Source organism: Pygoscelis adeliae, unplaced genomic scaffold (genome assembly GCF_000699105.1).
Source record: "Pygoscelis adeliae isolate BGI_AS28 unplaced genomic scaffold, ASM69910v1 Scaffold131, whole genome shotgun sequence".
Lineage (NCBI taxonomy): Eukaryota > Metazoa > Chordata > Aves > Sphenisciformes > Spheniscidae > Pygoscelis > Pygoscelis adeliae.
Window position 1 is genome coordinate 586880 of NW_008824058.1, and position 23895 is coordinate 610774.

The 23895-nt window shown below is 37.1% G+C and overlaps 1 protein-coding gene across 1 annotated transcript in view; it reads left to right on the forward strand.

The window, feature by feature from the left end:
- CCDC148 (coiled-coil domain containing 148) overlaps positions 1–23895 on the forward strand; it is a 61096-nt gene that overhangs the window by 13558 nt on the left and 23643 nt on the right. The window contains 2 exon segments of the mRNA XM_009334036.1: positions 7991–8129; positions 10271–10477. Of these exon segments, the coding sequence (XP_009332311.1) occupies positions 7991–8129; positions 10271–10477 (346 nt within the window).

The following is a 23895-nucleotide window of genomic DNA, read 5'->3' on the forward strand; positions in this document are numbered from 1 at the left end:
TAATCTATAGATCCTGCAGTTGCCTTTACCATTAGAGTTGGTTCTATTTTACGCAGAGCATGGAACAGTTGATGCACTGCCCAGCTCTCTGGGGTTAAATAGTCAGTAACTGTTTGCACAGCTGAGAGAATTGAGGCAGTCCTTTCAAAAGCTCTCATCTGAAATAATAAGCAAAATGTTTTGTGGATTAAAGAACCAACAATCTGGTGTGCATCAAATGTCTTCACATGCTTTTGTATGAATAGAAATTATTCTTTCTGTATGGTAATTACACTATCAAATTTATGCCAGAAAAGTACAGTCTTTCTGAGAGAGATCTAGAATGTGTTTATCTGTAAAGCAGATAAATAGGTCCAATCTTTTCACAAATTTTGGATCACAAATTCCCATCACAAAGAAATGTAAAAAAAAAAGTATGTAGCTCTGATTCAGAATAACTGAAAGGAGGAGAGATTTTTCTGTAAACAAAGTTTATAGAAAGAACATAAATATTCACAACGATCTAGAAATGTAATGTACCTATATATTAATAGTATAAAGCTTAGCTTTTCTGCTGAGGCTAACTTGAGTCCAGGAGATACGGAGTTGCAGATACTGGACCAGCCTTGACTTCTTTTTGCCATCTACTGATATTCCTCTGGCTTAGAATGGCATCAGATTTCAAGAAGACTGGGAATAGGAAGGTCCGTGGAATTGTTTGAAACCTGGGCAGAAGAAACTGGGGAGATCAGGAAAGTCCCTAAGTTTCTTTGGTAAAACAATCACACGTTGCTTCTAAATCTCCTTCTTTTTCTATATACACCTACAGTGCAGCACTTAAATCTTCTGCCGCTGCTGCTGAATTAGTTTGGGGGTGCTGAAACAGGTTTAAGATGTTGGATCCCATAGAAAGTGATGTTATAGTCTACTTATCTTTTGTATAATTTGTACAGATATTCTGTAGGTTCTTCTTCTGTTACCTGAAACCTGTATATCATTACTGTAATGTCCTAGCTATTATAATATGATACTTATTAAAAATTGTTCTGATCTTTCCTATATTTATACCATTTATTAAGCAGCAAGTGGCAAATTTACAGCAGTTCCTTTGCTACAGTTGCTGTTATGGAAGAAGTTTTAACAATCTCTATGAGAAAATCTGTGACAAATACTAAATCATTAAATATGTACAAAGTCTTTCTAGTGGTTTTAATTAAAATTGTGTTAAAGTTTATGATCAACACAATTTTGGTGAAAATTCATAGATTTAAATCCCTTGATCCACACAGCATGTGTGCTACTGAATAATAGACAAACATCAATGTAGACAACAGAATCTATGAAAATGGTTGAAAAATCTACCATGGTATTTTCATTGATCACATGTCAGGTTTGAATTTAGGTCTTGAGCTAGCTAATTTTGCACTGATAATCAAGTAACATCAAGACCATCTTGGTCTTTTTTTTGTTTGCCTTCTGGTCTCCAAATCTTTAATGTATTGCTCATTTACGTTTCTATGATTTTATCCACAACAATGTTAAAAATGTGTTTTCAATAAAAAAAGCAAGACTTTGTTCTTGTAGAACTGCTTACTTCCAAGATCCGGGTTTTATAAAAGACACAACATTATTTGTCGCTTCTTGCATTTATATTGGCTAATTTGCATGAAAACATTTTACAAGTTGCAAAGATACAGCCTTGTGATTTAAGTATTCTATAATTCATCAAGCTAACTTTGATCCAACTAACACAGATAATACTGTCAAAAATTGAGTGACAGATTTTTGACCTTGATATGTATCCATGTAGTCTACTGATTAATATAGCCTTAATGAAGCCTTTGCAATTAACTGTCATTGCTCTATACTCAGAGACCAAGCATTCCCCTGCAATACATTTTTTTCTCATTTTTGTAATTTGAGAAGTTACTCAGTAGAACAATGTGACTATATGAGAACATGATAACTTAGTTCATCTGAGGATTACTTCTCTGTCATTCTTCCTTTCCCATCATATGCTTGAATGTACAGTAAAGAAACCTTAAGTTAATACTAGTCTTCCGGCATTACACGTCTCGTTGTTTAACTGTTCAGACTGTCTGGAACAGAAAATTTGGAAAATGTGTGTAGAATTTCCAAAGAAGAAAAATCAGAATAAGATAATATTCTGGTCTGCTATATTCTTTTTGTGCTTTTCAGTCCTACTAGAATGCACATTACAGTGTTTATTGCTTTTAGAAACTGAAGAAGAATTTGGTTTTTTCAAGCATAATATAGGATTATAATGTTTTATAATCTAAAGTCACTAGTTTTACTGCTGCTAAAACACAATTTTTTGTGTTTGGGAAATACCCAGGTCCTGAGTTATCCTATAAATTGTGGACTTGGAACTGATGTGTTTGTTACAGCTGATGATTCTCTAAGCACTATTATATTTTTGCCACAATTTCCAAGGATGTCTGAATTATTTAAATAACTGAAGGATGAATGGAGTATTGCATATGCAGCACTGTATCCTCTGCAGCATCCTTTCAAATGAATGGGATATTAGGATTAAGTCAAGTAAATTTAGTTCCTCTTTTCAGGCCTGTTACCAGGATGTTTCTGGTACAACAATCGGCAATGACAGAATTAATAGTCAGGGAGGTTAACATCTCACTTGGTGGTATTGTTGCAGTCTCTGTGTCTGCAGATTCAACAAGACAGCAGTGCATCAAGTATACATTGCTATTGCAAAGGACATGTGAGGATTATAGGGTGGAGAGGGTAGCTTTCCTTCTGAATTGTTTATATTCTTCAGAATGTGTAAAGCCAGGGATTAATGCTGGGTAAATCTGTTTCAAAGGAGGCAGCTGCCTCAGGGTTGTCGAATATAAGACAATTGCTGTGTTTCAGTTCTGAAACAAAATGTACTGATTTCTAGTAGAATGATACCTACAAGAAAAGCAAGAACTACATTTAAAATTTGGGTCAAGCATTCAGCCTTGTAAAAGTGTGTCAATATCTTGACACTGAAGAAGCCTGATATTAGCTTAAATATTAATATAAAATGTGTTGGCACTTTTCAAACTCATTTTAGATGAGGTCTTCCTTTCTGGAATTTTACAAAAGTTTAAGTGAGGTGACATCTTGAATTCAATCAGGCAGGATATTTTTAAATTCTCCATGCATTTAATGGTTACAAATACACTGGGCTGGATCATGCTGCTTTTTTTTTTTTTTTTGGCTATTTGTCTATGAACAGCTGACAAAATCTCAGCACAGCTGACAAATTTTGGCACAGCTGACAAACCAAAGCATTGGCAGACAGTTTGTCCCTGCTTGCAATAAACTACTTGTAGCTCTAGCTATAGCTGATTGCTCCCCAGAGTACCTTCCACAAACCTTAATCTCTCCATCTTGTTCCTGAGTAGTGCAGATTCATTGTTAGCTGGCCATTAGAGGAGTATACAAGTCGGAGGGATATGTGAGATACAGGAGGCAGAAATTGATGCAGCAGCTGGTGCATCTGCCCTTGTGTGCTGAAGGCAGAGGAGATCACCAGACTGGCCTTCAGACCACAGAATCTGTGGTTTTCCCTGCTCTCAAGTTCATGGTGTAATGTTCCCTGACCAAGATGTATCTTACTCTGCCTTACTCTTCTTATAGACAGAAGACCTGTATTTGTTCACAAACCTGTATGGTCAGAAATATCTGAGGTAGATTGTTACAAAAGAGAATCTCAGCTCTTAGAACTGTCTCATTACTGTTACTAAAATAATGTGTTCCAAATGGTACCATACCAAGGTGTATCAGGACTCACAGAAGAGGATTACTGATTTCTTTCAGAAATTACACATGATAATTCAAAATCCAACCCATAAACTAGTAAAAACTCTCTTAGTGTGGCTGGTACTCCCTCTGAGTAAAGGCTAGCAGGGTTTTATGGTGGTTCTTCTAATAAGCAAATAAAATATTGGGGCTGGAAAGACAAGAATGCTAGTTGTTATCTTAAGGAAAAAAAATATTTTTGTACTCGCTCAGTTCAGCATCAGTAGGAGCAGTTGCAGTGAAAGAGATTTAAATCATAGCAAAGAATAATTATGACACAGAGATTCTAAAATTAATAAATGAACTGATGTCATAGAAAAGGTCCCTCTAGAGAAAAGGGAGGAGTTTAAAACGTTAATTTCTGAGAATCAGTTGCAAGATGTTTTTCTTAGAGGCAGTAAATGTTGCAGAAATAGCACACCTTTCCAATACCATCTCTGTGTCAAAGCTCAGGGACTCTTGTCTTTGGAGAACTGTGCCTGCTGTTCAAGACCTTCAGCTTGAAGGTTATAAGATATTACTGCAACCGTTCCCTCTCTGAAGGATTCCTTAGCCCCGTTTCACTTTCTGGGGCACTATTTCTTCTTTAGACTTAGCGTATGAAAAAACCTCAGCTCAGATGTCTATATTCATTGTCTGTCATGGGAAATCTAAGCAATCACCTATAAAGAAACACTTTCATTGCTATTCTACTTTTGCTAATGTAATTTCAGTTTTTATGTTGTCTCTAACATTTGCTTGGTAGTTGTCAGTCGCTGCAAATAAACTTTTTACAGGAGCTAGATCATTTCTCTCCCCCATTTCAAAGCCACCTCCATTTCTTTTCACGATGGCTGAATTTAATAGCAAACAGCTGGGTCCTAGAAATAGTTTGTCAGCTATTTCACACAATTCATAAGAAGAGAAAGGAAAATAGGTGGAAAGTGTGAATAATATATATCTAACTCATGTAAGCTTGTAGAGGGAAAGCAGTGTCCTTCCACAACTTCATTAATTTTAGCCTACTAATGAGTCTCCAAGTCAGGATTATTACTATAGTATTCTTAGTCCTAAATCTGTATCTGCACAAGTGGTGGGGAGCTTTTGTGTATGAGCTTGCGCTGCTGTACTGTGATACGTCCCCACACAGCAAGTGTTTGAAGTCTTGTGTAAACAGGGAAGTCAATGGGCTAAAAGATAAGGTATGACTTAGTGATACTTTATATACCCCGCTCACCACCTCTGGGAGCGCTAACTGCGAGTTGGCTGGTTGGTGTTCTTTTCCTGTGAAGTTTAGGTTGCTGTTGAGTTCTGGTTTTTAATGGCTACATTTTGTGAATTATTCTAGAGCCGTCAACAAATGCAGATTGCGGACCTTTCTTTTGCATGGAAAAGCAAAGACTAAAGTGTCAGTGTAAGGTCTTTGTCCTGTGATGTGATACTGCTACCTGTGGACACTTTAGTCTTTCTTAAAGTTAATTTTCTATGTGTCGCTTTCATTTTACTCCATTGGTAAACAGATAAGTTACTCAAAAGCACTACCACAGATGGTCAGGTAAGAGTTAGTGCTTCATATTTTCCCCTAAAAAACTCTTTTGTGACTGAAATCTCTCTGTATACAATACAAACATTATTACTGCAGAGCTCTCCGTTTTGATGTGTTTGTAGCACTAATGGCCACGATAATGTTATTGGAGTTTACTGCAGGAGGTAGGATGTGATTTCTCCTTACCTGGCCATCTTCATTGTGATGCTGTCTGCATAAAAGACAGGAGTAATTTTTAACATTTATTCAAAGAAAAACAAAATACAGAAGCAGTACACTTAAACTGCAAGAAACAAGGTGTTTGTTACTAGGGAATAGTAATTTTAATGTTTTCTCATATTTGGTTATCATCAAGTTGCCACCATTCTGATCCTGGAATAATGACTGTGGGCTGAAAATGTTACGGTAAGATAAGAATCATTTTTGTTTCATGAAAGTCAGAGGATGAAGAATTGAAGTGGGGAGGAAAGAACCTCTGATCACTAGCTGTCTCCGGAAAGACGGGTGAAGGTTATAATCCCTCTTAAGACTATAAGGGTAAAAATAAAGCCCATTAGTCTGCCTGAAGAAAATGATAAAATAAATGCCTTTAGGTAGGTGAAGATACGTGGACCTCTGTCCAAATTTGTGCCAACTTCACAGCAAAGCATGCAACAGCAGAAAGTGCCAGTAGAGAGGAAAAAAGGTGAAATCCATGTCATCAAGAGATTGGGTTCCCTTGCCTGACAGGATATTACTTTGAAAACAGTTTCTTGAAATGGGATATTTGCGTCTTTGCATTCTTGAGATATGTCTGTAGATGAAGCTTTCCGTTTCTTAAAACTAACAGCTCTAGGGATATTTTTCTTGTTTCCTCCTTTGGTGTTCCAGAATATTGTACAATGGTGATAATACACTGTGGTTTTACTATGCAATGTTTTTTAAAGAAAAGTTGTGTTAAACTGGATTACATAGAATTTTTTTAATACTTATGTTCACTGTTCTCTCTTTAGCGATAATGCTAGATCGTATTATAAAATCTAGTTTAATATTAATTACATATGAGCATCTCACAAAAAATCCTATTTTCTAATTACCTGATATTTCTGCCTACGTAAGGATAAAGTTGTTCTAACATCTTACTGAATGCAATGCTATTAAGACACCACTGTTGGCTCAGGAAGTCCAAGAGCTGCAAACAGTTGGAGACTGCAGGAATTTGGTGGGGTGTAGAGTCATATGATTGCCTTCTTTTATTTTTCCCTAGGCTTTTAGTCACTTTGAAAACAGGTCACTGGGATACAGAGACCTTTTGGTCTGACTCGGTGTTGCTGCTCGTACATTAATGCTGACAATAAAAGCCTGACGTTAATCCCTTCAAGGCCAAGAGTTCAGACTTGAGGGTAAAATCTAATCTACTAAATCCAAACCCGTGGTACTCTGTTTTAGTTTTATGTTACTATGGGCCCCTCACTACAGGAGGGACATTGAGGTGCTGGAGCATGTCCAAAGGGGGGCAACGAAGCTGGTGAAGGGTCTAGAGCACGTGTCTTCTGAGGAGCGGCTGAGGGAACTGGGGTTGTTTAGCCTGGAGAAAAGGAGGCTCAGGGGAGACCTTATCGCTCTCTACAACTACCTGAAAGGAGGTTGTAGCGAGGTGGGGGTCGGTCTCTTCTCCCAAGTAACTGGCGATAGGACGAGAGGAAACGGCCTCAAGTTGTGCCAGGGGAGGTTTAGATTTGATATTAGGAAAAATTTCCTCACCAAAAGGGTTGTCAAGTATTGGAAGAGGCTGCCCAGGGAAGTGGTTGAGTCACCATCCCTGGAGGTATTGAAAAGACGTGTAGATGTGGTGCTTAGGGACATGGTTTAGTGGTGGACTTGGCAGTGTTAGGTTTACGGTTGGACTCAATGATCTTAAGGGTCTTTTCCAACCTAAATGATTCTATGATTTGTAACATATGTCATAGCAAGGTGGGAATTACAAGCTTGCTGCAAATTCCCACAAGTTGTCTTTGAAGAACTGCCCTGGTTTTAGGAATGGAAATCTGTAGAATTTATTCAAATGAAGAATTCAGAGTTTCACTTCAGCAATATTTACTTTAAAACCCAGTTCCTCGTTTTGCATCCAACCTAAATTATTCCATGATTCTTGCTACTCTAATTTTCTGAAATACATGAATGCATACTGATTACTACACCTCCTATATTAAAAAGTTGTTAATCTTATGCCTTGCTGGTGAGTTTATGGCTGTCAGAAGTTTGTTTTTAAACCTGTTCCTCATTTAGCTACACACAGGTATTATCACTTTATTCATTTCATTGATCATTTATTTAGTGCTCAGCGGTAGAGGCTGATCATCATCTTCCTTTTTCACCTTGTATTTTCCGTGTGGTGTGACTATTCATTAATGTATTTGAGAAACACAGTATCATTCGCCAATAAAAAGCCAGGTTAGAAAAGGAACAATTCACTCGAATGACAGCACAATAAATGGTCATATTAGAAAAGCAATATAGGTTTGCTTTGTTTCGTTAAAGTAAATCTAAATTTCTCAACTCTGATACAACATCCAGTTTATAGGTTCAGGATTGTGAGCCCACTGAAAGGTTAGGCCTTTAAAAATAAATTAGAACCAAACTCCTCCTTTTCAAATGTTAAGTTATACTGAGGCTGATTGTTTTGCCTTTCTTTAGGAACATTGAATGGAAGGAAAAAGATCAGTGGGTTTTTCAGACTGTTATCAATCAGTATCGAAGTGATCTTCAGAGGAGGACGACTTTGTACCTCGATGTGCTGCAGAGATACCTTCCTCACAAATCTAGGCATGATCTGGTCAGTGTTGTTTTAAATATTAGATAAATTATATAAATTCTTACATAAATCATGTAGTAAGCATTTGTATTAAAGAATTTTTATCACAGTTTTAATTTTAAAATTTCTTAATTACAAATTTTATTCTGCACAGTGAAGAAGGGTTGTCTCTGTCTTCAAAATGCATGAACTTGAAAACCTATCACTTCTTCAAAATAAGCACGGTGGAGATTTTATAGTTCCACATACTCTTACAGCCAAATTCACAAAATTAGTTTGTTAGCATTGCTTTTGCTGTACAGTTTTATAGTTAATGTCATGCTATTCTGCTTCTCTTGGTATTTTTATTTTTTATGAGGATGTATAGCATTGTCGCACTGTCTAGGAATAGTTATTTTAATTGGTCTGTGGCACGTATATAGCAGGAAGAGTGGAAAGTTATCTCGTGCTCTCAGGGAGAGGCTATTTTTAAATGTATAATGCCTTTAAAATTGATTGCTGATTCCTTTTACACTCCACAGTGAATAAGCACATAGCAGCTAATAGAGAAACCCATTTCAAAGCCAGAACACTTCAGGATGTCATAAGTAAAGTAAGAGTCTTTTTTTATCTCTGCACGTATTTTTAGACCATCTACTTCCTTGTGTTTGAGGAGTGCCTGGTGCAAAGGAGTGACAGTGAAGTGATACTGATAATTAGCATAGTTTCACCAAAAATAAAGTTCTTGTGGATTTCAGAACTTTTGCCTGTGAGAACTGGGCTAAATAATTACGTGCTTTGTACAATGGAGGTATATTTTAAGCATAGCCATTATTAATAAGTCTCCCTAATTCTTTGACGGTTCATTTAAAATTTAAAAACTATAAATTTAAAAATCATAATTCTGTATTGAATTGATGTCTCTCAGTATGTGTATTAGCATGACAAATACAGAAATGTTAAAACAGTACTAAGAATCTGTTCTTAAAATGTTTGTGTTACATTAGAATGTTAAACTTAGAGCTTTCTCTGCCTTCTTCCCTCTGAAGAAGAATGGATCAGTGGACAAGCACTGACTGCTTGATCCAGTAGCAGCTCATCAGAGAGGTCTATTTTTAGAAGCGCAAACTCTCCATCCCATTTCTTGCTTATGAGTGTCTTAGCTTTAGGTGCTTGCTAGCAAGGCTCGCCTGAGTTTGTGGCACCAGCAATGGCAATGTGATCTTCTGATGTGGTGGCCTATGTGCATTTGACCAAAGAGAAGCTCCAGAGGTAGTGGTACCACTTTATCTTCATCCAGCTATGAGCTGATAGGAATATCTGTGAGCTAGGCGCCAGACGAGTCAGCATCCCTCTGTCCCCTGCCAAAAGCCTGGAAATTAGCTTCAGGAATGGTCCCCTTGACACTTGTGAGCAGACAGCCATCTCTAGAACCTCCTTCATCCCTGTAACTTGTATTTTTTGGAATATGACAGGTCCAAGACTTTACTGCCTCAGTCAGTGCAGCCTTACCTGTTAGTACTTCTGTCAAAGTCTTGAAGCTTGAATGTCCTCGGGAACCTCACTGAATAAGGCCAAAGATGTATTTAAGATTAAACAGTCACCATTTTTGTTAGGTGGTGACATTGGTGGTGGCGGTATGCTGCTTGCAAGCTAAAAATCTGCTTCCAAATTTCCTGTTAAGAAAGAAAAAGTAAAGCTAATTCTCACCAGTACTGCATTTGTGCAATTGCTTTAATTGGTGTTCTGTTTCTCTATAGATCATAATTTGCTACGAAGACCCTCATCTTGCTAAAAGTGCTCAATATCTCTGAAGGTGTATTGAAAGGACTTACTTGCATTTTATGTACTTTAGGGCAGGAAGGAACTATTGCATTTAATTTATTCATATTGCAAAAGCATAGTTCAGAAAAGAACAGTGGGACATTAGGATATTGAAGTGCCTTGTGGTACAAGCAAACAGGGAAAGGCTGGAGTGGTATCACTGCCTACTGACACTGGGAGACTGCAGCATACTTGGCACCTGACAGAATACTTTTGGGCCCTAAATTGTGGATTCCATAGGAATATTGGTGCTATAATAATTAAATCAATTATATTCCAGGTTTGCAAAAATGTCTAGAATTATTTTATTTTATGAATGCATAATTTTTAAACCTTTCTGAAATGCTTTACTTTTTTAGGTTGTTCATGAGAAAGCTTGGGATCGTTACCATTTCATTAGGAATCAGCACAGAGTCTTGATATTAAATTGGGCTGAGGCTAGGAAAGCCTTTTTGCTTAGGGCAGTGACGACTGTTGCTGAAGCCTCTGCTGCTCATGAGACAGAAGTAGTATTGGCTAATACCAGGCAAAAGCAAGAGGAGATTTGTGCTGATCTGAAAGCAAAGGTAGGTTGAGTTTTAAATCTACCACATGCAAATCTGTTTTTTACTGGTAAATTCAAAATGAAGTTACAGTGTTTAAGTGAAGAAAAACTAACTGAAGCTATTTGTCACAATCCTGTTTTTACTGGCCTGATTGAATTGTTTTGGGCAGTTAGGGGGGGGAAAAGAAAACTATAATCTGTTGGCAGAGGTCAGTGTGTTTGTGAAGCTTGACTTGCAAATAGTTTTGAAGATGCTGTGTTTCATTACCAGTAAGGATCCTTGTTAGTGTTTCAACCAGCTCTTGAACTTAGTTTGTCCTTTTTTATTAAGAATTTGATTAACTAGCACGCTTTAGACCTTACTATGAGTTTCATACTGTGGGTATAATCTCTGTATAAACTGCAATCACATTTATTTTGATGGAATTTGAGCACCATTGAAGAGTTTGAACTGTATTTCAGTATTGGAAGAACAAGATTTGTTCTGCAGTTTACTACCATATGAGAGACTGTAAGCAAGCTACAGGAGTAAAGGTCTGGCATCATATTCCTTGGGTTCCTTTGTAACACTGGCAAATCACGAAGTATTTGTGTGTTTCTTTCTCAACAAAGTGGGATTGATATCTATACTGTCTGAGGCTTAGTTCATAATTGCTTTTAACACTAGAATCCTCAGAAGTGGAAGTGAAACATTCCTTTCATCATCGCTACCACCAGTTTTTTAGATTAATGCTGGTCTGTTTTCAGAGAAATAATGAATATCTGTCTTCCCTTCTGTTTATTTTTAAGAATGCTTTCTAAGACCTGAAAAAATGGGTCCCGTAACTTGTTTGCCCTTGTTATGGAGGTTTTGTAATATTCTGAAAGGTGATTTACTCTGTTAAGAGGTGAAAAAAGATAAAAATATCTGGGTTGGTTTTGGTAAGAGAATAGAATAAAATGGGAGGAGCCTGAACACAAGAGGAAAGTGTTATGATGTTGATGCCTAAGGCATTTGTAAGGGGAATTACATTTCTGGGCATGAAAGGCATGTTAAGATTTGTTTAAACTCCTCTCTGTGATTTTCCACTTGCACAGAAATTAACATCAGAAAGCATATATGGTGTATTATTCTCACTTCACCAACATTATCTCTGTTGAACCCTTACTTTTCAGCAAAATACTAAACACTTGATTTTGACTTTCTACAAGTAGAAAAACACATTAAAACCTGTACTGTGATTAAGATTTTTGATGTTGATGGTAGTTTTTCACTATAGTAATAATACAAAAAAACCTTCTGTGTCCTGTTCCTGGAGCCGTCTGTCATAGGAAGGTTTGAATCTAAACACTTTAGGGTTAGAAACTGTCTGGGCTTGACTAAGTGGGGAATACCCCATTTTAACTCCTGTGGCAGGCTTCCCTGGAGCCAAGTGGAGTAAGGAGCAGTTCTCTAGAATTGATAGGGGGGTTTGGTGGGTTTTTTTGTTACCTAGGCATCCCTTTCTGGAACTGCTGTGTGTCTCTTTATCTGCACAATTAGAGGTGGAAGGGCCATTTGTTCCAGAACTGTGAATTTATGAGTCAGTCTTTTTTTTCTTTTTTCTTTTTTTTTTCCTTCCCCGCAAAAAGTAGCACGCAAGTGTTGGAGTATTTATGTCGTCTCCGTGTAGCTTAAGATTCTCACTGATGCAGTGAACGCTGTCTGAAAGTTTTTTGGATTCTGACCTCCTGTTTCCAGTAACCTGGAACTGTTTGAAACTTATACCTATTAGGCCTACACTTTTCAAGGGTTGCTTTCAAAGGTGGCTTTGTTAAGATGTTGAACATTTGAACAAAAACAATTCACCTGTTTCCCAGAAAAGAGGAATGAAAAAGGTACTTTTTTTTTCATTAAAGCAGGATATCATTGTGACCTTGTTTTGATCAGCTGTACAGCTGAAAGGGCTAGAGGACGGAAGTTGAAATTGGGCAAGGAGCTAGCTGTTTTTCAAAGAAATTATTCTGAATGTATCCATGCTCTTTGTTTGGATTCAATGGGTATATGCATTTGAAAACTCATACTTTACCCAGTTATAGTTCATTTTACAGACTTGTCTTTCTACACTTCTGAAGCGTGCAACTACAGAATGTCATACTGTGGAAAGTGGCTGTTGGCAGCTATCAGGTAAAAAGTAACTCTCAGTCTAGTGAGTTAACTTAAACTGATAAACCCCCATCCTGACAAGGATCCGTAAGATGTGGTAAAAAGTGAATCTGTCTCTAAGGGAATGAGTGTAGAGCTGGAAATCAGGGATTAAGACTGTTCTTCCACTTTTTGACTATTAATTGACTTAATTTTTTGCATTTCAGTAAGTTTGGCATAAGGAAATCTTACTCGTATCACTTTCCCAGAGGGAAAATGTAGTTGCTATAATGATTTAGCTGTATAGTAAACTCTGGGTATGCTTGTGAAGAGTTTGTATCCTGAATGTGAGAGAAATAGATCTCCTTCATTACACCAGCAGGTTTCAGAGGAAGTCATAGCATTTCTATGCCTATTTACATCAGCTGTAAAGTGAAGTTATGAGACACACACACTGTAAGATATGTAAGCAGTTCTAGAAATGCAAAGGATCGTTACATCCATTTTGCAGACAGAATATGCAGAAATACATTAAAACTAAAATGGATTGTTTAAGCAGCTGTTAATGATAGAGTGGGAGAAGACTAAACTCTGACTATGACACCTTTCATTTAACTTCCAGTCAGTAAACCATTTAGCTGGTTTACTTATTTGCTTTGAAAGGGATATCTTTCTGTAAATTTCTATGCTGCTTTGAGTTTGTGGGGGTTTTCAAAAGAGTTTTCTTTCTGTGTGAAAATCAGTTAGTTCCTAATTGTAGTACAGATTGAGCAATGCAAAAGAGAAAGAAAATACTCATGTGACAGGCTATGCATTTTTTTATTACTGCAATAACCACATGATATGACCTAACTTTTATATAGTTCTTTTTATCTGTCAACAACAAACCAAAGGCATAGCAAACAAATTAAAGAATACATTATTTAAAACTGTTTTAAATGCACTAGAAGCAACTATGCCATCAGTGAGACTCTAGGTCTTGTGACTGACAAGAGGTGATAACAATTAAAAAGTAAAGCAGCAGAGAAGTTGAATTAATGTTTATAGCAGTTTTTACTTGGGGAAAGGACTTTCAAATTCTTATTCCATGTTCCATCTCACAGAAGATCAATGTATGTCCTTAACAGAAATCAGCGTCTCTAAGGAGGAATTTTGAAACAACTCAAGAAGCTCAGGTGAAATAAATCACGAGGGCCATATGGTAGTCATCTGAATGAAATAAAGTGTGAAATGGATAATTCTAGTGAGAATATACTGTACATTCTTAAAGTGGTACATATCTTTAACACTGCTGTTTGCCGTGGGAAAACAAACGAAACAAAAAAACGTGGGGGGGGTTACACTTCAATGAGTGATCAAGAATCACTCATGTTTGGTATGCTTTGGTATACTGTGTGGATTTAACCACTTTCAGGCTTCTGTAGCAGATGCTGTGTAAAAAAATTCTCTTTCTGTGTAAAATTCCTCTTTCTAAACAACATAGAGAAGCAAATTCTTCTATGTCACAAGGCAGTTAAGTAATGAAGTGAGAGAGCTGTCTTTTAAGAGGGTTAGTAGGGTGCTGCTTCACAGTTGGTGTTTGAAGGATTGAAGTACGTGCTGTAAGACATTTAGAAATTCAGTCAAGGTATCTGCATGCATTCAAAACATTATTTTTCTATGGAATTTATCTTAAAATATTTATAATCCAGTACTTTCCATCTTCATACAAAAAATTTTAAAAGGACTCTCAAGGGAAGACCTACAACAGTAGACAAAAGGACAGTTGAATCTCCTGTGTATGATGCACAGGGTGGGCTTTTTCTTCCTTAGCATAAAGCTATGTGCCTGCCTGCCTTTAAATCTTTTCTCTTTCTCTTTTTGTGTTCCAGGATTAATCCCCACTCCAGAGCTAAAATCTCTTGCAACACATTGTGAATTTTTGGAGAGCAACTCTTGCATTCCTTACCCTGGCAGAAACTAAGATAAATTAATTTTGAAAGGAAAAGAGAGAGGTGGAATTAACTGGGATATTGCAAATCATATAAAGCATGTTGCAGATTGCCTTCCTTCTCCCTTCCTGTATAATGAGAAGAAAGGATGCTTCAGTAAACTCGGGGAAAAAAGTTGTATCTCCCTATTCAGCATGTAGACAAGTCACAGATTTGAATTATTTGACTGCCATAGGTGATCAACATTGAAATATTACAACTGAATGTTAAAAAAAAAAAATGTCTGGATAGGTATCAAACCTAGTACTTTGATGATAATCTGATCATTTTGCAGGAAACTTTTTAAAAAATAAATATTTAATTAGTGGGATATTTATAAGAAGAGTTTTCTTTTTCAGAAGCATCGTCTATTCACCACTGAGGTGACCTGTTCATTTGTTGGATATGAGAAATACAAGGAAGTTTTAATAACCTAAATTTTAAATACAGATACTCATTCAGGAAGTATGTGGAGAACTTAAGAGTTGTAGGATGCTATAGATTTTCTCCAAAGTGGCTGTGAGCGAATATCTAAGATCTTAAAATTCACCAAAGATGAGCCAACTCTGACTCAGTAGTATGTTTTTAATCCAGAGCTAATAAAACTGGATTTATTAGTTTGAGGTCACACAGCATTGATGGATTACATGGCTTTTGGGTCAGATAAAGCTCATACGCAGTAAGCTGGAAGCACGTGCAGAGATTGTCTCTGCAAATTTTCCTTGCTTTTCCTTTCACCCCTCCTTTCCCCCTGTTTTCCTATACCACGTACTCTATCACATGATTTTGTTATTTCTGAATCTATCAACCTCTCTATTGAAATCTTCTCACAATGTATTACCTAATATTTTGTCCGAGGATATGGCAGATTTAAGGGGTTACCATCCCAAATGTTTTTTCTTAGCTCCTGGTGCAGTTCACAGGTCTTTGTCATGGTGATGCAACTGTAAAGCCACAATAAAAACACAGAAATGTTCTTATAACTTCACTCTCTTTCAATACACACACAACGGAAGTAGCTGATAAACCAATTTGTGGTGTGTAAAAAGCAGATGTTCTCTATGTTTTAAGCTACAAATGAAAAAATAATTGTCCTTTTTGCTAATTAAGAAAAAGTCATTAGCAGAATACAAAGATAAATAACCCAGATGCTTGTTACGTTAACCAGATCCTTACACTGTATTTCCAAGGGGTTTAGTAAATACTAATCTGAGAGAAATAGAAGTTCAGACTGTAGCTATTGCCTGTTTCATAAATTGTGTTTGCAGTGTAATTTATAACCACATCCTTTCTACTTCCAGTGATTTGGTTATGTTGTTAGTTGCACACAACCCATTGTAAGTTTGATGGCTGTGTGAGGCAATGCACAGGTGATTGCAAGTAATCAGCTTAACGTAACTATTGAGTTACCAGCTGAGCCATAGGAGTGGACCCCCTGCACTATGCCAATTGCGTGGAAAGTGTATTAGTTTAAATTGCCTTCATGGGTTGCTCCAGCATTATAATTAGAATTTATGCTATATGAGACAACATAGAAATTTGAAAACACTTTCTTCATTATTTGACCATAACAGATTTGGGAAGGACTAGGAGCACACACAGAGCAACACACTCCACTGAAGTTGCCAAGGGCCAGTTTGTTAAGCCATGGTAACTCCATTATGTGTGTTTCTTTTTATTCTTCTGAGGACGCTATCATGACTGCGTGCTTAATCTTATGTACTGGGTGTAAATTGCAGGGTTTTGGTAACGGGGCTGCAGGGGTACCCTGCGTGGGAGGAGACCATGGCCTGACTTGGCAGCTCTGAGATCCATTTAAACAACCCATTGCACCCCAAAACTTCAGCCAATCAGAGGAGCATATAGTGGCTCAGCCTGAGATGTATCTTGCTTGTTTACCTGGTTGCTAGGTTTGTCAAAGCTTGCAGGATCTTAAGTATGTTTGAGACATACACTTATATGTCACATTTAGTTGAAATTGTCCAGTGATCCCCAAAATTACTTGAGGATCGATAGCTGGACAAGCAGACAGCTCACACTAACCTTATTTTCTTAAGAGAATTATCTTCCTTCTTCAGCTAGGAAAGTGGCACCTCAGGCAAGCGAAATAATTTGCATTAAAATTTTGCAAAAGTAGTAAAGGTTCAAAGGAGCTTTTCATACAGCTGCAGAAGGAACTAGAAGAGATAGTACTGTATATAAAAGGACAGCAAATTTAGCTAAGTGGTTGTAAATAGAAATGCGGCTTCCTTAAGGTTATGCATGTGTGAATGTTTAAGCCTACATAATATTTAAACATGTTAATAAAATGTTGACGCTCCCGTTGTTAAGAACGGAAAGATGTTCTGAATAATGCTGACTGAGAAGAGAGAGGAAATACAAGGACAAACTGTGAAAAGTCAACTGTTCACACACTGTCTTGAGCAAAGATGTTGTGACGTGCTTTCAGCTCCAGGGAACTAAAACCGGTCCTATATTGGATCACAAGTTTTATAGGTACCAATCCTAGCCCTTGTGACTGTTTCCTAACTGAAAGCAATGTATCTTTTTACTCTTCAGGTTATGACTGAGGATTATGCTCAAATGCTTTTCTCTTATATCCCTTTTTCAGATTTAAACACTTGTATAGCTAAAGAAAATGTCTACAGTTCTGTTAATGATCAAAACAGTTACTTTTAACCACTTTCTGATTTTCAATTTAAAATTTTTCTAGAGGTGGATATGGATTTTTTTATGTAACAAAATTAATCCTACTGCCAGTAGCCTTGCTTTTCTCCATTATTTCTTGCAGACCTCTTAGAGGTAGCTTGTGGAGCACAAGCTGCTCAAGAGTACCAGTCAAAAATCTACTAGGGATGTGAACTTTTGTTGTTTTTCTAATCACAGCCAGACTGAGATTATCTGTGAGATTAACAAACAAACTTGCAAGTATATTATTTCTTAATTATCCCATTGCCAAATGCCCTAATACTGGACTTCTCATTGGTCTTGTGTAAGTCAGTCAGAAGGAGAATACTGTTAGCTTGTGCCATTTGCTGTTTTGTCATTCAAGACCCTGTGGAGTCTGGATGTGATTCCGGGTACTGTTCAGAAGTTTTCAGGGTAGAAGAAACCCCAGTCTAGAGAATAAGGAACAAGATTTAGAATTGAAAGTTATTGGAGACTTCAGACCACCATTAATATCACAATAGTTTATGTTTTTGATGTACTTGTTGATGTCAATAACTGTTGATGTCATAAGTAACTTCATGTATTAACTGTGTGGTCTCAGGAGGTGCTGCGCTCTCTGTAAAAGTAATACAGATGAGTTCTTTACCGTAACAGTAGAGCTAAGTCTTGTCCCCAAGGAAAGTGAGCATCATTCTCACTGCTGGACTGCTGAGTGACCTGCTGTTTCAGAGTGTTTGCTGCCCTATAACCTCTGTTGCAGGGGGGGTGTTGGGTTTTTGTATTTGGGATTAGGTATTAGCATGGATTTGAATGCTTAGTGTTTGTCATGAAGCTAACAGCCAGCAGGATTTTAAGCATTGTATCATAGAGCACAGGCAGCAGGATGTCTGATCAGCATGTTGCTTAACCTTCTGGCAGGAGACAGTAACTCATCACCACAGCTATCTGGGCTGCTACTACCAGCATATGCACCAAAACATGTAAACAGCAATGGTTCTTGCTAAATATTTCTATTTGATCGTGGTACTTAATATGGAGCCCCCCTTGTAAATCTGAACTTCCTTCCACAATAAACTAGTAATTGACACATTTGCTATTTTAAACATTCATGTCAGTTAATAAGGTTACTGACAGACAAGAAAAGGAAAACAATATGTATGATACTTATAAAAAAGGACTTTATAGGACTTCCTAAATTTAAAAAAGATGGCTTTTTCACATTGTTTTGACAAACTCCCCCCTGCCCCATAATATTTTAGACTTCAGGGAACTGTTCTTAGTATACATTTTAATTTTTCCCCTTTTATAAGCTCTAGTATTCATACCCTGAGGCACCCGTCTCATTATCTTTCCATTTAGAAATATATGCATACACTTTCTATTCTTATTTTATTTCCAAGATTAACACTGTTGTTATTTTATATTTCAATGTGTGGTGGGTTTGATTAGCGCAAGTTGGGGTTTTTTTTATTTTCAGTTGATACAATTATACATCAGTAGCAGGTCTAGTATACATCCCAGTTTCCTTGGAGGTGTCAGCTTTGTTGGGCCAAAATTTGTCTGTGACTTCCAAAGTCTTGGCAAACAAGTCGTTAACTGGAAATCTAGAAATCCACGAGATGCCCACCATGCAAGCCTAAATCTACTTTCCAGTACCTGTGCTGTGAGTTCTGCATGTCTGAGAGCTGTTGAAACTACTGCACATTGGCATATGTTACCAGTAGGTCCAGTGTTTCCTAAATTTCCTACTTTTCATGCATGCCCAAACCGTCTATAAAGAGCACATCCAGCCATTGCTTCCTGTGAGTGTTGGGGTTGCTGTGCAAATACTGTGGAGGCTCACATGTTTGTCTGCGAAAAGCTGTAGCAATTCTGTCCTGGAGATGCAAATGTTTTACAACATGCATTCATTTCCTTCTTCCTAGTCCCTAGCAGAAGGTCTTAAAAGTTTGAGTAGTGAAAGTAGTGTTTGTAATGAGAAATTGTGGGTGAATGCAAGTAAGTTTGAAAACACTTTTTTTTTTAAATGAAATGCACTACTTTTTAGTAGTCATTGAATAGACATTTCTGTAAAATTAGTGACTTAAAAAAATTATTTTAGTTTTGTAACACAGACTTCTGTTGTCCTGTTCCATTTACAAAATATTTAAGTCTAAGGGATTTATGATCCCATTAACCCAAGTGGAATTTATGTGCTTAACTTCTATTAACCTTAATAGAAATTATCTGGGTGAATCCTTGTTCTTCTATGGCAGACTAGGTCTTTAGTTTTTTATTTTCCTCTACATTTCCTTCCTCCTTTTCTTAAAAATCTTTACTTTTTTTCCACCTTAGAATGGAAGGAAGTTGCTCAGGCAAGAGACATAGATCAGCATGCACTATTTTTATCTGAAGTATTAACGACTAAGCTATATTGCAAGTGAAGAGGCTACACTGCTGGTAATGAAAGTCACCTTTTAATATGTTTTCCATGTTAATCTTCTAGTGATCTCAGTTTGACTGTGCTCTTTGGCCAGTTCTATAGTAGATAAAAAGTAATGACCTTCTCTTGTGTGGGGAAATAAGAAGTTTGCCAAATTTATTAAATCATCTTCATTGATTGGATGATGTGTCCATTAGGAACTGAACTGAGAAGAATATCCTTACTGAAGACCTGATGTTGCAATCCTGTAATTCCTTTAGCCCATAACTTTTTGTCACTTAATCACCTTTTACATCTGTTTTGCTTAGTTCTGTTTTCAGGACACGCTAGAAATGCATAGCTCTAAAACGGCCTTTTCTCTGTAAACAGAATTCCTTAGGTCACCAACTTGTTCTGAGGCTGCAGTCTTTATCTTAAAAATGTGAAGGAAAAAGTGTCATGCTTGACGTGGTTTGAATCCAAACTTGCAATTAAGAGGCATTTTGTCCCCTCTGTGCCTTGTGGCTTGCATCTGGAAAAATTAAGAGGTAACTCTCACTTACCGTAAACGGGATAACTCTCAATTCCATATTCAGCAAGAAACAGGGCAGAAAAGCTGGGCAGAGAAGATGACGATGATGCAATGAAGTTGGGAAGGAGGGTAAGAAAGGACAGAAGCTAGTCCTGGCAATAGAAGTAGATCAGTCTGGTTATCTGAACTGTGGACATTTCTTGCTGTGCTTTTGGTCTTCGTTGATTCCAAAGCTTCCTCTTTCTTTTGAGTGCAGTGTAAGTAGCTGTAGGACAGCGCTGGATGACCTAGAGGACTCTAGCCTGAATAATCCTATGGAAAGGGAGCAGATGTGGGTTCCCATGCAATTTGGTGCTCATCCTTTCCAGAGCTTATTTCGTGGTTCTGAATGACTACTTGGGCTCTACCTGGACAAGCTGAAAAGCGTCTAAACTTGTTCTGTGTTTTCAAGGGTACCTTCAGTAGCCTAACATGGAGCTTTGCCACACAATAGGAATTTTATTGTTACTTATACCAATTTTTGGTGCAGATGACATGCACAATAAAACACTAAGCTCAGGTAGTCTGTGCAATCCCAACTGTGAAACATGAAATAACACTTCATGGCTATTACTTGTTGGGAATTCCTACCCACTTTGCAGAACAACCAGTGAGAACCGTGGGAGAAATGTATGTAGATTTGTATGTATGTGTGTTTGAAGAAGAAAAAAAAAAAACTGCAAACCGTAATAAAAATAAGGAAGGGTGTGCATAAATGTTTCAGAGATTAATAAAGCTCTGGGAAATTCTGAAAGTGTATTGTGATTGGGTCATTTTATAAGGTTGAAAGAGTGAGCTAGAGAGAATCAGGGTGGGATATCAGAGGATTTTCTTTTTATGCCTTTAGTTATTATATCTGTGTAGCACAGTGTAGCCTGCAAGAATACTGATCTGGAGCTCTGTGTAGTCATTTTGTGACACTGTTCCTCCTGGTCATTTTATGTCCTTTTGGTCTGTAGTGTATTTTTGCCTCAGTTTTCAAAGTCTAGTTTTACTCCTTGCATGACCTTTACTGTGCAGACCCTCTCTACACCAGTCAGTTGTTCTGTGTTCCTATTTACCTAGCTGTGCAGTTTAGCTGCTAGAAGGAGCTTGATGCCAACTCTATTGTGTCACCCTAGGCAGCTTCAAGATCTATGTAAGTCAGTTGCTTAAAGAGAAAACCTTACATGGTGCTGTGTTACCATGTGCTAATTTAATGGGAATTCCCAAGGAAAGTCTCTCAAAAATTGTTTTGTCATTAAAAGAGATGTATCTGTAGCATTAAGTACATGGTAAATACATTATTACTATTCAGATGTTACAGTGAAAGAACTAATTTATTATTTTAATTAGTTTGTAGTGTACTTTACATTATTGTAATATGCAATATTGAAATAATGAACTGAAAATAGGTATGTACGCATTCTGTTCAGCACAGCAATTTAATAATTCACTTGGCAAAAGCTCCTCTAATAATACATGAACTGTGAAATGTACTTGAAATGCCGGTTGTAATTAAAAACTTTTAGAACTTAATGTTGGCAGTGCTTGTACTGCTAAACTGTAAGCTTCTTTGTGGAACAGGCAATAGGGGATCCAGTTTTCAGTGTATTTTCAATATTAGTTTAACTACTAGGATTTTTTTAATATTTAAACAGAACATTTACTGTTGACACAGTAAACTCTACCCTTCTGATTTTGCGCTCATAGGAATGAAAGAATGCAATCAAGAACACATTAATTTTTTTTTTGTGCATTCTGTGGTCCCAGATTATTGCCTTAGTGAATCAGAATTATTGTTCAGGATTTTTTTGTTTGCTCTTCAGACCTGCACGATACTACCTCTGGAGGAAAAACCTGATGAATACAGTGGGTTTTCTTGAAAAGCTTAAATTGTAGGAATGCTGGAAATTCAGCATCAGGTAGTCACTTTTAAACAGCAAAATATTAAAAGTATGGAAATGCATGCCACAGAGATTCCTCAACTATTATGCTCGGTTTTGCTGCCTGCCCTTTGTTATTTGTTTTGCAGCAGTGCCCAGAGGCTCTCAGATAGCATTGGGTTCCCACAGTGCCATGTGTTATACAAACTCACAGTAAAGCATAACTTGCAAGGTAAATATAGATACAGGCTGGGTTTCTATAAGAGGCAGTCCACTACATCCTTTGTCATCATGAGTTAAGATAGTCTAGCTCCTAATTTTTGAACCTGTGACAATATGGACAGGGGAATCTTTTCATTCTGGCCCCTGCCATCTTCTGTGGATGGTACTCCCTTGAGACCTTCCCCTTTATAGGCAGGTTGGCCCACAAAATAAGCTGAGGCTGTGGGACTAGAACTACTCTCTAGCAGAGAGATGATTTAATGTTTGAATGTGATTTAAAAAGTGAAATATATTGACATTTGAATCAGCTGTTTAATTTCTAATTTTTGATGTTTCTTACATAATAAAACACTTTAGCTCAGCTCTGTTAAGAACATTTTATCCTCTATGACTTTAACTCTTCATGTGGGGAAGACATGGTGTAATGCCAACCTACTGAATCACATTTTATAAGTATTTTGCAAACAGTGCTTTTCAGTTTTTTACCAATTTTTCCTTTTTTGTTGCAATTATGAAATTTTTTTTAAAGGAAGTGACTCCCCTTTTGCCTTAATGAAGAGGCATGGGTTAGATAAACGTGGGAGGGGCAGGGATAATGTAAACTAACTTCATATGCTGCCTACAGAAAAGAATAAATGGGTATTGTGGGAAAGTATAATACAATGAAACTTCCCTTCTGTCATTCTTATTACCCATTTTCTTGATTGGCAATGGGCTCATGCATTCAAAAAAACTAACTAGGTAAAAATGGAAAGCAGATTCTACCCACTGAGTAAATAAGTGTGTTCAGTAGTGATTTAGGGCAGTGTAGATAGCATTGTAGAAGGTAGTGGAGATATGCACTGAATTATTGGCATATCAGTTTTGTCTGGGGAACCTCATTGCGTGATTAATGTTTTTTCTGCTGAGTGAAATTATATATTTGATGCTTGGTTATGCTCACTTTTTTGTATGAAACCTGTTGAAAATCTAGATTGTGCCCCAATATTGATTTCTGACTTGAATCCAAAGGCTTTAACAGAAGAGCTATGTGAAAATAACTAGGGAAAGTGATTATGGCCTGTCATGAGATTGGTGTGTAACATATGCCATGCAAACAACTGCTTATCAAAATGAATGAATAAGTAGGCTTGAGATGATATTAGACTGGATTAGTATCTGTATCTGCTTACTGCTTTATTGTTGTTTGCTTTCCTTCCAACAGTTGTTGTCTTGACAGACTCTCTGCTGGGCCAATTCTGGTCTCAAGATCTATTTCCAGTCTGTAGTTCCCCTGAAGTATCAGTTAACTGCAACTTTTATTGAGACCATGCTAACTAATGGCTGCAATCAAACAACTAAAAAAGATCCCTGGTTAATAGGTAAATTAATATCTAGAGAAGACCAGTAAAGGATCAAGAGGGTTCTCAGACTTGGAGGAGACTGAAGCTGTATCATGTCATGAGCCCACTTACATTGGTGTATATCTCATTATTGACGAGACTTTGAAAGGAGTGTGAAGCAGGATGTAGGAAAATACAAGCTTAAACAAAAGCCATTTTTTTGTTGCATAGTTTGAGCATTGCCTCATTTCTGTTCAAAAAATCTCAATGATGTTATTACAGAAGTTTAAAGTTCCTTGGAATGCTTCTGCAGTT